Source organism: Symphalangus syndactylus, chromosome 21, assembly GCF_028878055.3.
Source record: "Symphalangus syndactylus isolate Jambi chromosome 21, NHGRI_mSymSyn1-v2.1_pri, whole genome shotgun sequence".
NCBI classification, from domain to species: Eukaryota; Metazoa; Chordata; class Mammalia; order Primates; family Hylobatidae; genus Symphalangus; species Symphalangus syndactylus.
In genome coordinates this window covers 5,708,758-5,726,271 of record NC_072443.2, presented here as the reverse complement: position 1 = coordinate 5,726,271, position 17,514 = coordinate 5,708,758, and the positions used below count along the sequence as shown (strand labels likewise).

The 17,514-nt window shown below is 38.5% G+C and overlaps 3 protein-coding genes across 14 annotated transcripts in view; 1 reads left to right on the top strand and 2 right to left on the bottom strand.

The window, feature by feature from the left end:
• Positions 1-5,064: 5,064 nt before the first annotated feature.
• On the bottom strand, positions 5,065-9,026 carry CGGBP1 (CGG triplet repeat binding protein 1). Its single transcript, XM_055260367.2, has one exon. It carries the CDS (start codon positions 9,024-9,026, stop codon positions 8,523-8,525), a length of 504 nt encoding a protein of 167 aa, XP_055116342.1. The 3' UTR covers positions 5,065-8,522.
• On the bottom strand, positions 5,065-12,428 carry LOC129471596 (uncharacterized). 2 transcript variants are annotated; one of them, XM_063630525.1, is made up of 4 exons: positions 12,169-12,416; positions 11,362-11,566; positions 10,561-10,662; positions 5,065-9,049 (listed from the first exon to the last, which is right to left on the bottom strand). In XM_063630525.1, the coding sequence occupies exons 1-2, from the start codon at positions 12,399-12,401 to the stop codon at positions 11,482-11,484; spliced, it is 318 nt and encodes a 105-aa protein (XP_063486595.1). In that variant the 5' UTR covers positions 12,402-12,416; the 3' UTR covers positions 5,065-9,049; positions 10,561-10,662; positions 11,362-11,481. The 2 variants fall into 2 exon arrangements, with proteins under 2 accessions (XP_063486595.1, XP_055116343.2); XM_055260368.2 differs by lacking the exon at positions 10,561-10,662 and having other exon boundaries at positions 12,169-12,428.
• The window catches only part of ZNF654 (zinc finger protein 654), a 90,989-nt gene continuing 85,871 nt past the window's right edge, over positions 12,397-17,514 (top strand). For 2 of the 11 annotated variants that reach the window (XM_055260360.2, XM_055260359.2), the window contains exon 1: positions 12,397-12,856. In XM_055260360.2, coding sequence (XP_055116335.1) covers positions 12,671-12,856 — 186 coding nt within the window. In that variant the 5' untranslated portion in view covers positions 12,397-12,670. Of the gene's footprint in view, positions 12,857-14,827; positions 14,876-17,514 lie in introns of all 11 variants that reach the window. The other 9 variants (XM_055260363.2, XM_055260362.2, XM_063630522.1 and 6 more) reach the window with 7 other exon arrangements.

Below are 17,514 nucleotides of genomic sequence, written 5' to 3'. Positions count from 1 at the left end.
TTAAGATAGGTGAATGGTGAGGCAGGGATTACTGATTATAAGTCATTTAGCATTATCTGATTTTTTAAACTGTGTGCATGTATTGTTTTAGCAAAAATATAAAATCTAAAAAGAATACAGATGCAAATAAAATGATACCAAAATATAATGAATATAATTTTAAAACATATTTGTAAATCTTAGTTCTTTCCTAAATGTGGCATTGATGTGGTTTGGCTCTGTGTCCCCACCCAAATCTCACGTCAAATTATAATCCCCACATGTCAAAGGAGGGACCTGTAATCCCCACATGTTGAGGGAGGGAGGTGCTTGGATCATGGGAGTGGTTTTCCCCATGCTGTTCTTGTGGCAATGAGTGAGTTCTCACAGGATCTGATGGCTTGACGCTTCCTCCTTCCTATGCTCTCTCTTGTCTGCTGCCATGTAAGTGTGCCTGCTTCCTCTTCTGCCATAATTGTACGTTTCTTGAGGCCTCCCCAGCCACGCGGAACCCTGAGTCGATTAAACCTCTTTTCTTTATAAATTACTCAGTCTCGGGCAGTTCTTTATAGCAGTGTGAATACCGACTAAAACAAGCTAATGCTAATACATTGATACTTTATATAGCCTTAAGGAAACAAATAAATTGATCACTATATATATAGATAGATAGATAGATAGCATTAGCTTCGTGGTTAATAGCAGTTAACAGACACAAAAGTCAAGGTGACAGACATTAATATTCACCTCATGAGTTTAAGGTTAATTGACTAACAATAGTGGCAAAAAATTTTATTGTAAAATCTATTTCTATAGACATGTAGAATCCAGAGACATGAACATGTATGTCTTGATGAAGATACTAGATGCAGCATTCTGGCAGTATTTGAAGGCTGAATTACAAAAATCTGCTTCATTTCATGGATGTACCTAAAACTTCAGGCCAAAGGTGCAGCATTTAGAATCTGCAAGGGAGAGGAGGAGACATTAGGAGAGAAAGAAGAAAGTAATATAGGAAAGAAAGATTAAGAACAGATGGCCATTAGTATAAGGAAAGAAGGCACCTTGGCTGTGTTATATTACTACTACTACACTGAGTAGTAAAGGAAGTAGTATTTTTTCATTAAGCAAGGAGATGCTAGGTGATCCCTCAGCAGGAAGCAACACTCAAAGGACTGTAAATTCTGGATTAGCAACCTTCCTGGAGAGGAAGATGACAAATGATTACCAGGCACGAAGTTCCAATCCTTATCTGATGCTGGTTTTCTGAAAAAGGAAATTAAGGTGGCATATAGAAATTGTCAGAAGTTATAAAGATAATATGTATACCATTGATCTTATTCCCATTAACTAGCAGATTTTGAAACCTGTCTACAGGGTTTTAGTAGTGATTAAATTTATGTTTGTTATAGGCATTATTAAAGCACAGTGGAGTAATTTACACAATTGCTGTAAACATCTAGAAGGCATAAGCTATTTTTAGAGTAAAAATGCAGGGATAATAAAGTCATAGCTTTGAAATTGACCCCCCTCCCCAGTTACCTGCTTGGTAATGAATGACTTGGAAAAAATAATGATGACTTAACTTTATAAATGTGCAACTTAATTTTATAAAAGAATTCAAAAAAGATATTAAAAATATTTGCTAGGCCGGGCGCAGTGGCTCACGCCTGTAATCCCAGCACTTTGGGAGTCCAAGGTGGGCGGATCATGAGGTCAGATCAAGACCATCCTGGCCAACATGGTGAAATCCGTCTCTACTAAAAATACAAAATTTAGCTGGACATGGTGGCGCATGCCTGTAATCCTAGCTACTCGGGAGACTGAGGCAGGAGAATTGCTTGAACCTGGGAGGAGGAGGTTGCAGTGAGCTGAGGTCGCACCACTGCACTCCAGCCTGGCGATAGTGAGACTCTGTCTCAAAAAAATAATAATAATTAAAAAAATAAAATAAAAATGTTCTCATCAATTAAAATTCTTAAATGAAAATTAAAGAATTAAAATGATTTAATATTTTCATAAATAAGGGAGATGAATTATGTCATATTGCTGTTCTTTACAGTTTGGATATAACTATTGTGTGAACAGGTTTCAATAAAAGTCTACCTTATATTCTGTGTGTGACAAAAATAATATATAATTGGTTTAAATAAGTCAACCATACAAGAATGTGTAACAAGGCAGATAAATATTCTCCCCCTTGCCCTATTCAATGTCACAACTTGTCTGTGATTTTAACATTCGGCGTGTGTCTGCTCATCTGGTACAAATATATTGCACTTATATAGCATTATTCTATTTTTTTCAAAAGTGAGAAAATACACTGTAATTTTTTAAACTAGCAATTACTGTAGACATCTCTTCTGATCCATAATTTTAGGTCACTTAAACAGCTCATAACATAGATGTGTTAATGTTTTGAGCATTGCCCTACTGAGAGACATTCAGAATATTTGTAGTTGTTTACTACTATATTAAAATGAACCTCCTTTTACATGTATCTTTATATATTGCTATTTCATTTCTGTCGGATATATTCATAAAGGTAGAATTTGCACTTTGGGAGGCCGAGGTGGGCAGATCATGAGGTCAGGAGATCGAGACTATCCTGGCTAACACAGTGAGACCTCATCTCTACTAAAAATACAAAAAGTTAGCCTGGTGTGGTGGCACAGCCTGTAGTCCCAGCTACTCAGGAGGCACAGGCAGAAGTTGCAGTTAGCCGAGATCGCGCCACTGCACTCCAGCCTGTGCGACAGAGAGAGACTTCGTCTCAAAAAAAAAAAAAAAAAAAAATTTGCTAGATTAAAAATACATAATCGTCATTATTATCATCATTATCACTATTGAATAGGTACTACATAAGCACGGTAAACAGAAAAACATTCAAAAAGGAAAAAGGGATATAAAAACAAAGTCTATTACACACTGATTCCTGTTATGTTTAAAAAGTTTGGAGAGGCTGGGCGCGGTGGTTCACGCCTGTAATCCCAGCACTTTGGGAGGCCGAGGCGGGCGGATCACGAGGTCGGGAGATTGAGACCATTCTGGCTAACACGTGAAACCCCGTCTGTACTAAAAATACAAAAAATTAGCCGGGCGTTGTGGCGGGCGCCTGTAGTCCCAGCTATTCCGAGGCTGAGGCAGGAGAATGGCGTGAACCCGGGAGGCAGAGCTTGCAGTGAGCCAAGATCACGCCATTGCACTCCAGCCTGGGCTAGAGAGCGAGACTCCGTCTCTAAAAAAATGTTTGGAGAATATATCATCTAATATACATACTAACCCAGAAGACTGAATGATGATAATCATTAATGTGTGAATAGATACACCGGTGACTATCTTGATATCAAATATTCAATGAAGTTCCTGTCTTTTCAGTAAAATGTCTGGCAGGTTCTTACTTTACAGGCATTTAAATTGGTCAGCTCCATCACCTAATAGATTCCAAAAATTGATATTTTATGGATTATATAGACCACCAGACTTTCAAAGGATAGGCAGATCTTTTTAAAAAATCTGCAAATTTTGAACTTTTATTGCTCTTCCTACACAAAACGAGAATACAGATGAACCAGTGATAACTATTTACTGGCAACAAGTCTGATGAATGCTTAAAGGAGTTGCCTAAAAAAAACAAAGACCTCCCCCTAATCACACCCACCCCCCAGGGTCACTATAAGATAACAATGGCTCTTAAGTAGAATGCATAATGCATGCTCATTGAGGGCTGGGATTTTTTTTTCTGCTGTATCCCCCAGTGGCTAGTGTCAGAGATAGGGATTCGATAAATACTAGTTGATTGCATATTATTCAAATTTGGCCAAGAACTTGAGGACATGGGCTTTCAAATGATCTGATTCCAACCTTTAAGCCAGGAAGAGCTAAGAAGCATTCACTCTACATAGTATACATAAAAACAATTGAAAGCAAGTAACATATGGGAAGGATAATTCGTTAGAAGTGATGTTATACATATGATGCAAATCACACATCACATCAAAGTCTTGTTCTACTTCCTAGTTTTAGCTTTTTAGCTTTCACAGTGCTAGGTTAGCTAGTCTGATCCCAGAAGTATCCTTGCATCATCACATATCACAGGTACATAATTCAACTCAATTCACACATAAATGGGGGAAAAAAAAGAAACTCAATTCACACATAAATGGGGGAAAAAAAAGAAACTTATGAGACTCAGAGGCACCTTCAATAGGTTTACTTTTAATAAAGGTTGTGGCGAGACACTTTAGGAAAAGTGAAGACAGAACTCTTATGGTTTGGCAACATTAAACCGGAAGCAGGGCCGGGCGCGGCGGCTCACGCTTGTAATCCCAGCACTTTGGGAGGCCGAGGTGGGCGGATCACCTGAAGTCAGGAGTTCGAGACCAGCCTGGCCAACATGGTGAAACCCGTCTCTACTAAAAATTAGCCGGGCATTGTGGCACACACCGGTAATCCCAGCTACTCGGGAGGCTGCGGCAGGAGAATCGCCGGGAGGCGGAGGTTGCAATGAGCTGAGATGGTGACATTGCATTCCCGCCTGAGGGACAAGAGCGAGACTTCGTCTCAAAAATAAATAAATAAAGAACTGGAAGCAGAAGTATTGACTTAAGGCCTTTTCTGCCATTCTGATTCCAGAAAAAATAAAAACTGCCTGATTAACTTAACTTTTTGCCAAACAGAAGTGATTAGTAGCAGGATTATTTTCCCTCAAAATTATTTAAAATTGAAATATTTTTGATTTGTATGCATTTTTTGTTACAAGTGGTAATGAGAATATAGCAGTGAAACTTATAAATTAGGTCCTTTAATAACTAATACTTCCAAAAGTAAAAAAAACTAAAATATTCCCAATTAAAACCAATCACTAAGCTTAAATATTATCTATACAACTTGGGAGCAAAAGGGGTATCCGTAGCTATGATGTGAATCTGATTTGACAGATTATATACTTTTACATCGAGTATAATGACTAATTATAAAAGGGAGCTATAACTAGTAGAAAAATAACTCAGTAAGATTCTGCTGTTTTGGAATCAGGAAATATATTTGTCATTGACTCACAAAACAAAATGTGCTTTCAAAATCTTTTGAAACAATTTTTCTGAAATTTATTTCTAAAAGTCAGAGACAAAACTTTAGAAGTGACACATTTATACTAAGCATACATGCGTGAGCAAAAAAATAAGCACGGAATACAAAAATGAAATAGTAAAATTTTAATACAGTATTCTGAATACAAGTAGAATACCACTAGATAAGAATTGTATTTACCTAAGGAATCTATGATAGTATAGGTGGAGATAAACCAGTTTAGGATAGCCACTTCACTATTCACATTTTAATCAGTGCTGACCAGAAGCTAAAGCAATTTCTTTTAGGCTAAGATTGGCAATAAAATCACAGACCCAATTTTCCTTGTCATGAATCAAATGAACATGTTTTAAGGTGATTTGTCCTCATTTAACGGTAGCTGGGGTTAAGTCAAACCACAGAGAGCCCTTACAAAGACTAAGCACCAAATGATGAACTGTTTGTGGCTTTTGTTTTGGGCCATCTTAAGTTTTATTTTGTGTTTTCCATTAACATTCATGTGCAAATTCTTACAGGCAAAAGTTTTAACATGGAAGTTTCAGCTTGGAGATCTTGCCAACTGTACTTACAACAGTTTTAAAGCAACTGATACTTTCAGAACAATCTCAAGCTTAATTGGTTACCATTATAAGATGCTGAACTTTTTAATGTTTTCTGGTCCCTGAAAATTCAATAGGGCCAAATGCATTAACTGGAAATAGTATTTTTTTAAAGTCTTAATCAAAGATGATAATGGATAAAACAACTATATAGGCTCTCATACACAATCTTTCTAAATTTTCACCCTGTAAGAAATGATTACAATGTCCTTCAGGTTTGTTATACACCCCCACAGAATCAAAAAGAAAGCCAACAAAGAATTTAACATTTCAACAAGCTAGGAACTATTTACTGTAAGCATATCGTGAAATTCTGGAAGACATACTATCAATACTTTGAGAAAACACTATTAACATGTGTTGAAGAAGGCAGTTTATAAATGAAACATTACAAATCTTATGTTTATGCATACAACTTATAAAATAGAAAAAAGTTGCTATTTTTCCAATAGTATAGCATCGCACTAACACTATATGGTTAAGATTGAAAACTTCTGTACACACGTTCACTACACCTCCAAAGCAGCATATGCCTCTTCGACATCCTCATTTGTTATCTAACATATGCCAATCATAGTTTCGGGGATTTGTATCAGTTTGAGCAGGCTAAAACAATCATTCTGCCTTATTTAACTTTAGACACAGTTGACTAGCTTCAGGGAACAATAGTTTCATAATCAATGAAGAAACATTAATACCAAATCCCCACAACAGGATGGAAAACATTTCTAAGGAGAGGATATAATCCTAACAGAATGGACTATGCCCTTAGGTACAGTGAATGTGGGAATTAATTAGGAGTCTGAAAAAATACATTAAGATATATAAAATTAAGTGATTATCAAATCAGTAGTAACTACTAGAAACTTAAATATGAATTATTGATGTTTTTCTAATGCAACATCATCCAGTTTACTGCTTAAGACCACTCTCAAAGCTGATCTGCCATTACATTTTGCCATTAGTGCAAATTAATACCCAAATAATAGGGAGCAGTTTGAATCACATGGAATTTCAGAAAAACAGAATGATTGTGTATCTAACTTTTTGTATTCTGAAAAGTGCTATAAAACTCAATTATTCCTAATTTCTAAACTCTACCATCTTAGATAGTTCAAATTAAACATTGTTGCCTGCAAATTCTTTTCTAGAGGAAGTAAACGCAAAACACATATGGTTGTTTTGCTGCTGGTCTCCTCATACATGTGCTTAATCGATGACAGCACTACTCTAGGCATACATTTATCATACTACCTTAACGTAACTGAACATGAGGAAAACAGTTCACATTTTGATAAGTGATTTGTTTTGGTGGCAGGCTTATTTTTTAATGAAAACAAATCTCTGAAGTCAAATGGCCAGTGTGACAACCTGAATTAGAAACTTGTCTGTAAAAAAATCTTAAGACATGGAAAGCTGTTACTGAAAAATACACAATCTAACTTTTTCCACTTTGGCTTTTTCTTTTATAAATGAAGATTTGTGGTAAAAGTCAAAGATAACTCCAAGTCACACAGGGCATCATTTGTCACTGCTTTGTAATAGAAATATATCTTTTAAGAAGTATTTTTAACTTGAATTTCAAAGAATTTAAGATTTTTTATTAAAGCTCTAGTCCGAGTTTCCAGCTGTTAAATTTTTAAAAAATATAATTTGGGTCTCTGATAGAACTTAGCTGGGCTAAGCTACTCGGATAACTTTACAGGACAGTGAGGTTCAAACAGAGATCATTTCCTGAACATGGCTGATCTTTAAGAGAACAATTTCCTCACCCAAACAGTTATGCAGGATACTGCCAGATCTCCACTACAAAAAACCTGCCAGAATTTCTAGACAATTGTTTACCATCCATGTTAAAAACCTTGTACCACCAGAGGCAAAGCAGATAAAGTAAACTTGTTTCTAGTCTAGACTATTCACCTAAATAAACTCATAAAGTCGTATAGAAAAATTAATAGAAAGTAATTTAATCTGATCTGTCAGCCAAAAAAGTCATTACTAATTCTCTATAAAAAACCATAAAATGTCTGTTTAAATAAAAATGCCAATCTTGAAGTCTTTTAACACCAAGACACAGAAAAAAGTTTGCAAATTCGAGATGATGCTTAAAATGAAAGCTACGGTTCGAAATCAGTATTCATAGTAAGAGACTAAAATCTTGTCACTGCAAAATTCCCTTGGCTTTTGGCATTGACATAGAAAGATTTTAGTCTTTTGGTCACTTGAAGCTGCTACAAAATACAACAATAAGCCTTCAAAATGGGGGCGGGGGAAGTATGGAATTGAAAGATAGTTAAGGTAACTATGTCATATACAAGTAAAACATAGTTTGAAATAAACAGTCATTTCTGCTAGGGATCTGAAGATATAAGAACAGTTTTCCACTATCCCTTCCTTTTTGAAGAGGATCCTGTAAAGAAAATCATTCCTTTAAGTTACTGTTAAGTGGTGTTGCCTGGCAGCAGCTTCAATAGGCTAGTCTTCAATCCAAGTAATTAAGCAATTTCACAAGAAATAATCATACATGGCAACAGGGCAGAAAAGCAGGGCAGTTCTTCCATGCACAAACATTTCAGGAGAAAAACCATTAATTTTAAAGATAACCACCAGGTTTCAGGTATCCTAGCACACTCTAAACCTAGGTTTTGCTTTAATACCATTGGTGACTAAAATTAACAATAAGTTTTGCAGTGAGGTTTTTTTTTTTTTTTTTGCCTGCAACTATATACACATTGCAAAACTATTCTGCGTCACATGATTTTAAATGAAATAAATACAAAAATGAACCACACAATCAACACATAACTTTAATACTCCACATTTATCTTGATCACAATGGTGGTAACCTCCTAGTCAACAATCTTGTGAGTTGAGGAGTTGATTCTCATTCTCATATCCATCAGGAAGATATGCCCTCCGTAGCTGGTCTGACTTAGGTATGGAGCCTCCATTCTTCACATGGCGAGATAGGAAAGCACGGACTGCTGGGTGATCAGCCTTCTCAAGTGGGATGTTGGCTTCCAGGCACATTTTCACAAAGTCCTGGATAACACTGACTTTCTCTGTTTGCGCAGTACTGTTGCACTGAAGAGATGCAGTTAGGGGCCTCTGCTTCTTTCTCACATTCTGCTCTTCAAATTCTGCCTTCCTCTTGGTATGAGTCTTTGACTTGAGGTGGTCACTAATGGCAGACTTGCGAACATGATTCAGAACCACATTGCAAGAAGTGCAGAAGAGTTTTCCTCCATCTTCATGCAGCTCACCTCCAAACTCAGTGACTCGATCCAGGGGAGTCACATACAAAGCAGTCTTAGAACGGTTTCGAGCAGGTGGTGCTGTTACTACAAATCGCTCCATTCTGACTCTAAATAAATATGGTTCTTTCAAGACAAAAGAAACAAAGATGAGTATTATAACAACAGTTCACTCTGGAAGTAATTAACCATAAAAGGCAGTATATAAACACTTTAAATACTTCAAAAAACTTAATTCAAATTAGTAGACTATGTGTCTATTAATCTTAACTTACCTGAAATATATAAGGGAAGGCAAAACTAGAACAAGTTACTAACCAGTAGCAATCAGGTCCATTCCTTGATTTTTATGAAATTCAAATAAATTAGACTATAAAGAAAGAACTCAAACTATCCCAGATGTCACTATTATTTAGGGAAACCTAATCACAGTTCAACATTTAGGATATAAATTACATTCAGGATATAAACTGTATTAATCTCATCCAATTTAGATATGCATTCAAGTTCAAAAGAGCTTCTTTCCTGTCACAATTCTGGGACAACTGATTTTAGGAACACAACTGTGGATAAAGTTTTTTCAAACAGGTGGGCCTATAAACTGCCATAATTCTATATGAAGATGAATATAGTTTCCAAAATTGTTCTGAGGAAAAACCACAAAAAAAAACCAGACCAAATATAATTAACAGCAACAATGACATTAAATTGTAAAGCCAAAATACACAATTCAAAGTTATTTTGTAATGCATGTATACCTCTGTTTTCCAAAAGGTGTTCAGATATGCAAAGTCTTACTTCTCTAATACTTTGTTTCCGCCGGGCGCGGTGGCTCACGCCTGTAATCCCAGCACTTTGGGAGGCAGAGGCGGGCGGATCACGAGGTCAGGAGATCGAGACCATCCTGGCTAACACAGTGAAACTCCGTCTCTACTAAAAATACAAAAAATTAGCCGAGCGAGGTGGCGGGCGCCTGCAGTCCCAGCTACTCGGGAGGCTGAGGCAGGAGAATGGCGTGAACCCCGGGGGACGGAGCCTGCAGTGAGCCGAGATCGTGCCACTGCACTCCAGCCTGGGCGACAGCGAGACTCTGTCTCAAAAAAAAAAAAAAAAAAAAAAAAAAATACTTTGTTTCCTTTTCTCATTAAAATTAATAATTACATTTGTTAACACTTATTTCACTTATTAACTAGTAAGAACAAAATCAAGAACATGGTGTCTAGTATACTGCAGAACCTCAATTAAAATTTGATGGAAAAAGTACATATCTTCACTATTTGTCCAAATATTTATATTTATTTAATCTAGAAGCAGCTTAATTGATCTCTCAATTTATCCTAATAACACACTTTTATGAGCACTGCACTAAATACCAAAATCACAGCCTTATGGGCATTGAAACCTTTAGATAATGAACATACTTTGGTAGGTGACAAATCATCAAGTCTTAATTGTTCCCTGGGGCCATACCTTTGGGCTCCTACAATAACGAAGACTTAAGTTAAAGTGAATTTCATAAAATTCAAGATGGAATTCTGTCTGCATAAATATGTTAGAGAAATAATTCTAAGTGTGCTCTGAAGAATTATGCTTTATAAGTGTAATCAGAAACGATGGAGTATTCCATGAATACATACTAGAGAATAGCTGGGTAACATGAATTCTCTTTCAAAAGGACTTTAAATTGCCAACGTATCAGACACTCATGGATCCAGAAGATTAAACATTCCACAGAAATTCTGAAAGGTACGATAAAGTCTAGGTTTTAAAAGACTTAATTTTATTTTTTCCTTTTTTTTTTTTTTTTTAAGTGCACAGCTCTCATTTGCCAAATATTGTGTTAGGCTACAGGTTTGCAACGGCAGAGAAGACAGTTATGATTCCTACCTAGTACTTACCATTACAAGTTTATACTTAAAGTAAATGGTATGTGTTTTACACTCCCACGACAAATCAGTACCAGTTATGATTAATGGTTCTAACCTAGTTGTGGTAAATATGTGATAAATATACCAAGTATGGTTAATGGTTCTAACCTAGTTGTGGTAAATATTAAATATTTGTGCCCCGTAATACTAAGTCTTACTTTCTATGTAAAAAGTCTTGTATCTTTAAATATTTAGATTTCAAAAACAATAAGCATGTAATTCTTTATAGCATAAAATGCTCAATCATTTGTGCTAATGTGAAAGGCCTATACTTTCCAATGTTCTCGTAATTTCAAAGAGTCTGTGTTACTGCAGAGGCAAATTTCCACCCAGTAGAGGATGCTGGGGTTTACGTACCCGAAGAACAAAAATGTTTTCAATAGAAGATAAAACATTTTCAACAAATGAAGAAATTAAAAAGTGCAGGAATTAACCAACAAAAGAGAAAAAGCAAATCGTTTACTAGATCAAAATAAAACTCATCATAAGTTTTCAAGTTTAAATGTTTACCGGATTAGTTTCCAGTTTTTTTCGTCTTGATACTTAGCAGGGAATGGTCTCCAGAGCGAAACCAGAGACGCATCAAATCCTGGCACTTTCCGTTTGTTCAACCCCGGAGATGCCTTCAAATCAGTTTTTCAACAAGTGGTGGTGGGGAAACAGTTTCTGGGCTTGCACCCGATTTTCCCTGCGGTGCCAGGAAGTCATGCCTTTACTGTAAAACACGAAAAACAAATGGAAGGAAAAAATGGGGGACGGAAGGAGGGTGACTGAAGAGATGAACAAGAACGTCAACAACTGCCACCACGCAGGTGTTTCTATCACTTTATAGGTAACTCCACACTACAAAACCGATCCCAACGTTTACCCTAACACTTCCCCCTCCCAGGTCCTCCTCGGGGGTCCGCCCGCTTGGCACCTCCTCCAGCTCCCCAGGCCCCAGGGTTCGGGCGGGGGCGGGGGCGGGGGAGAGGCGGGGTGCGGGACGTTCCCGGCGTCTGGGCTCTCTCCTCGGGCGCCAAGCCCAGCACGCCGGCGCCCAGCCGTCCCGACCCCGCTAGCCGGGCAGGGCCGAGTCCCAGGTGCCAGCTGTGGGCCCGGGAACTCGACAGCGCACTTGGCGGCAGTCTCAAGGGAGGCGGCGGCAGGCGCCTGGCGGAGGCGGCCGCTGTCAGGCTTCCCGTCTCCTCCCTCTTCCTCCCGCCGACAACTGTGCCCCGGCCCCGCCCCCGGTTCCAGCTTCAGGACGGAAGGCCCCGGGCCCAGAGCCCGCACCAACGGCCGGGCCCACCCTCGGCCTCCCTAGCTCCTTGGTACCGTAGGATCGAGGCCGCCGTTAGGGAAAGTGGACGAGGCCTGGCCGGAAAGCAAAAGAGAAGGAAGAAAGAGGAGCAAGGGAATAAGGGAGGAGGAGGATCTGTCGCTGCCGCCGTCGCCGCCGTCGCCCGATCGAGCCCCGCGGCGGCCGCCGTGTCCCCCGCCGCGCCCCGTCCGCCTGCACCGCCTATGGTAGAGCCCGTAGGCGGTCCCCAGCAACCGCCGAGCAGCATTGACCAACAGACGGCCGGTTTATCAAACGGACTGCCGACTTCACCAATAGTAGTGGAGGGGCGGGCATGAGCATGATTGGCAGCTTGCGTCTTCCAATAAAAGCTGGGGGCGTGGGTGGGCGGAGCCGGAAGTAGAGCCCAACCGAGAGGCCCCTGTCCGGCTAGGGAGGAGGGAAGGGGGAGGGAACTAGAGAGGAGGAGGAGGTTAGCCTAGGCAGCTACAGCGGCGGCGGCGCAGGGGCTGGTACGCGCTGGGCGGCGAGAGCCTCATGGCGGAGGAAGAGAGCGACCAAGAGGCCGAACGCCTCGGAGAAGAGCTTGTGGCCATTGTGGAGTCCCCGCTGGGCCCTGTGGGGCTTAGAGCTGCGGGCGACGGCAGAGGCGGCGCTGGCAGCGGCAACTGCGGCGGCGGCGTCGGAATCAGCAGTAGGGATTACTGCCGACGCTTCTGTCAGGTGAGGCGTCCGTTGGCCGCCCCGACTTGTCACCCGGGTCCTGGGCCTCTCTGCGTCTCCTGGCTTTCTCGTCCATGAATCTGGTCTATGTCCAGTGCCCGCTCCTCCCCAACAAGGAGGGTGAGGCTGAAGCTCCCTCCTCCACTTATCCGGCTTGGGGTGGGGGGCGGGGAGCAAGGCGAGGGTGACCCACGGGCTTAAGGTTGCTGAGAAAGTGAGTTTGTCGGGGATGGAGGGGCTGGAAAGAAGGAAGGTCGGCTGTCGGGAAAGCTCTGTCCTGACATGCCTTCCCTACCCCAAACACCTTCCTGCCCGAGAGTCCCGCCTTTCTTGTTTCCTACCCTGGTCTTTCTCACCTTATCTGGCACCTCTGGTAACATTTGCTGCCTTCCCCTCTCCGCCGATTGCCCCCCATGTTCTCCCCTTTTTTCCGGGATGGGAGACATGCCATCATTCCTGTCACTGCCACTGTTCCCCCTCTTCTAGGGTCTCCTGTCATCTACTCACAAGATCCCGCTGGGCCGGTTCTCCAGTTGGCGTAGACGCTGACCCACGGTGATTTAGTTACTTTTTTCGGACAGAGGGTGCGTTAAGGCAGTGTGATTGTCATTTTTTTTTAACCTCCTTCCGTTGACACACGGACTCTTTTCTAATTAACTGCTCATAATGAAAGTAATTTTCCTTAAACTCTTGCTCCGGTTAACATCACCAACCCCCCTCATCCTTCAATTTATAATGTATTTTATTTAGCCTGTAAAATACAGTGTCTGAACGGTGACATTAAATTATTTACTCAGTCGACCGTCACAGGGGTTTGATGTTGTGAAAAGTGTTTGTAATCAAATATAACAAATATACTCCTCCTTGTTTAGGGGTAAAGTTTGTGTACTCTCCATTCTCATCTACTTGCATTTGTAATTTAAACGGTTTGTTCCCATTTACAACAGTCTTTTTTTTGCAAGCTATTTTGGGAAAAAAAAATTAACTGCTCCTTTTCCATCCTATCCCTTTTAAAATGTGTCCATTATTTTGGATGTATAGGGTTCAGATTCTGGCTCCACTATCTCCTGGCAGAAATTATTACCTTGGACAAGTTACTCTGTGCCTCAGTTTCCCCTTCTGTCAAAGAGGAGTAATAGTTAAATAAATATGTGAAGGGTTTGAATCAGGTAGCTATTAATTTCATTCTGATAACAAGTAGGAAATAAAGTTAATGAGAAATGGGCATCATGTTTGCTGACATTTCTTTCAGTGCTTGTAAGGGAAAGCTTGTAAGAATTCTCTTACAAGCATTGAAAGAAAAAGGATGGAGTTGACATTTTTCAGGTAAGTTTTTAATGCTTTAATTTAAATTGCCTTCTGATTTCATGTTTTCCCCCAGTGTCATAAAGAAGTTGGTTTGAAGAGTGTGTCAGTTTCTTTGGCATTGCTATTTAATGACTTTCTTGAAAATGTATTTTTATTTTGATAATTGGCATTCACTTTTATTTTGATAATTGGCATTCACTGAATTTAGAGGTTCAGTGTCTTGTTTTCAGAGCACTTGTTTTCTAACTATACCTTTTACATCTAGAAACCACGCTATTGGTAGATTTTTTATCTATAGGAATTGTAAACTTCTGAAAATTAGGATACAATTTATATTTTTAATATATTCAGAGGCTGAAAATCTATTTAATTGTTTTGCTTTTTATATCAATAACGAGCTACTAAAATTTTAGAACAAATGACAAATTTAGCCTGCAAAACACAGTGTCTTAATAGTGACAGTACAATATTTTAAGAACAAATGAAGTTGACTACTTTATGACTTCCCTACCTCCTGTATATCCAAGGAAATAAAACAGGAAGAACTTAATGAACGTTTATTTTCTATTGCTAAATTATGTTAGACTGACATACTTTCATGTTACCAACTTTTACCTGAAACAGTTTATTACCTGAAACTTTACATATTTTATAATATTCTAGGTTACTGATAGATCTGCTCTGAGGTTTTGTCCTGATTTTACTTTGCAGGTGAGCTTTGTGAAGTCCTTTTTTATATTAAAGCTTTTAGATGGAATAAAATATTCCTTTATTAAGTTGAATTTTATCTACTGAGAAATAAAATTCTACCATAGTAATTGCTTCATTCGTCAGTAAGGGAAGCAGGGGATTATTTAATCTAATTCCTAGTCAAAGATTTCTTTTTAAAAATTTGGTTTTCTGACACTGAGGCTAATATTAAGTATAATTGTTTTTATTAGTGAATGACTTAATCGTGAGTAATGAAATGGATATTGTGCAGTTGGGGTATGTGACAGTTAACTAAATACATGAGTTATACAGACAGGCTAGTGGTGTTTCAAAGAAAGGCTCTGGTTTATCTTCCTCTTTTTAGAGGGAAATATGAATCAAAATTTCTTGGCAGTTAGTTGTGTGGGCAAAGGGAGAGAGGAAGGAACACTTCTTTTCCAGAGGGGTTTTTGTGTCTTTTACCATAAGGAAAAGTAAACCAGAAGATAACAGTGTAATGTTGGACTGGCCCTATCACATCCTCCCTTGGCTCTTGTTAGCTCACTCAATAAATGCTTAAATAAAACTGGCCCTTAACTAATACTTAATTTGCTTTGAGGATGAAAGATAGGGGAAAGTAACTTTTATGGAAGGCCTACTAACTCTTAAGCTTCAGACAGCAAGTAACATAGTTGAAATTGAGGCATGAACAAGTTAATGTGTCTTAGTTTCCATTATGTAGACATGCTGGGATTTGAACTCAGTCTTCAGTTTCTGCTGAAAAGCAGTAAGTAAATCCTCAATTATAGAGGGGAATTTTTTTTTTTTTTTTGCAAGTGATGTGAAAGGAAAAAGAAGTTACTGGAAATAACTTTGTATTATGTGGATGAAAAGTTTATAAAGTACTCTTTCATTATGACACAGTAGTAAGAAATATTTCAAGAAGCAGACTGTTATTGTCTGACTTGTTAAGTGCTGTAAACATTCCTGAAAGTTTTAATGATTCAATTTATTTTGTCACCAAATACACTGAATTTTTTTGTCATAAATTGATTGTAAACTAAAGAAGTTAAGATACTTTCTTCTTAGTTCAGTGCCAGAATGAATATAATGAGTAATAAAAAAGGATTTCTGGAACCACTTTGATATGTTGATTAAAATATAATTTAAAATTATTTCATACTACAGTGGGGTTAATAGTCATGCCACGAGGACGTCATGAATATAAAAAGAGAGAAGAATATAAAGTACTTAGTATTGTAGCACACAGATAGACTTAAATAGGTAGATGCTATTAATATTTCTCTCTTGTAAAATCCTCTGAGGATTTATGAGGGACATTGGAGATAATCTGTAGGTAGCTTATAATTTGTGTTTCGCAGTAAACTTGAGAGAAAATTTAGAAATGTTACAATTCTTAAATTCTGTTATTCAACTAGAAAAGCTGAATGCTCCTGGTGAAACACAATGATTTATAAAACAACTATGGCAGGGGTTCTCAAAGATTTTGTTTCCCTTAGGAGACATTTGGCAATGTCAGGAGATACTTTTGATTGTCATGATTGAGGTTTGCTGCTGACATCTAGTGCATGGAGGCTACAGATGCTACTGAACATCCTACAATGCACAGGATGGCTTTAACAACAAAGAATTATCTGGTCTGGAATATCAGTAATGCCGAGGTTGAGAAACTTGGCTGTACCCTTACTTTGGGACTCTCAGTGGGTACCTTACATGTGTAATGCTGATATAAATGGCAGTAAAGTTTTTAATGATCCTCAAATAGTTTTTAAGTAACGACTGTGGGCCAGGCACTGTGATAGGTGCCCTAAGAGATGGTATTCACAGAAAAGAGAGTTTGTCTCATTGTGTTATAAAATACATTCTAATGTCTCGTAATTTAGAGAAATTAAAATTTGTCTCAGGAAGAAACAATCTTTATTTCTTGGTCTTGATATAGGATTTACATCATACTTATTACAGCTGTATGAGTAGTTTTCTAGGGTATAATACATTTTTACTAATTCTTGCTATTAATTGGGATTATTTTTAGTTTATCTTTAATTTTTATTAATGTACTTAGTTTTAAGAAGTCATATAAGGCCTAAGTACCAGGAATTGCATTTTGGTGCTAATGGAGACCTGACTTAAGTTGTTTAAACAAGGTGGGCATTTATTTCTTACGTAAAAAAATCTTGAATAGACAGTGTAGGGATGGTACAGTGGCCATACCATCATTTGCTCTTTCTTACTAGTCATCCTTGTCTTAGCATCCCGAGTTTGTGTCATGATCCAAGGTAGTTACTTGAGTCGCAGCTATCACATCTGACTTCCCCAGTGGCAGGAGCTGGTTGTCTCTGTGGTGTAAACCAAAACAACTTGTCCATCCTACATAATGACCCACTTTGATCTTGTGAGTTATCCCCATCTGAAAAGAATGTTAGGAAATTTTTCTAGATTTTTATTTCTTGATAAACAGATGCCTATGATTCTGTCAGTATGGAAGAAAACAAGAATGGATATTATTGAAACAACCAGCTTCTTTCTTTTTTTTTTTTTGCCACAGTTTATAACAAAAAACAGCAGTCATGCCCTGTCCTCTCCCTTTCCTACTTCTTATTCTCCAGAGGCTATCACTGGCAACTCTTTCAGTTTTGATA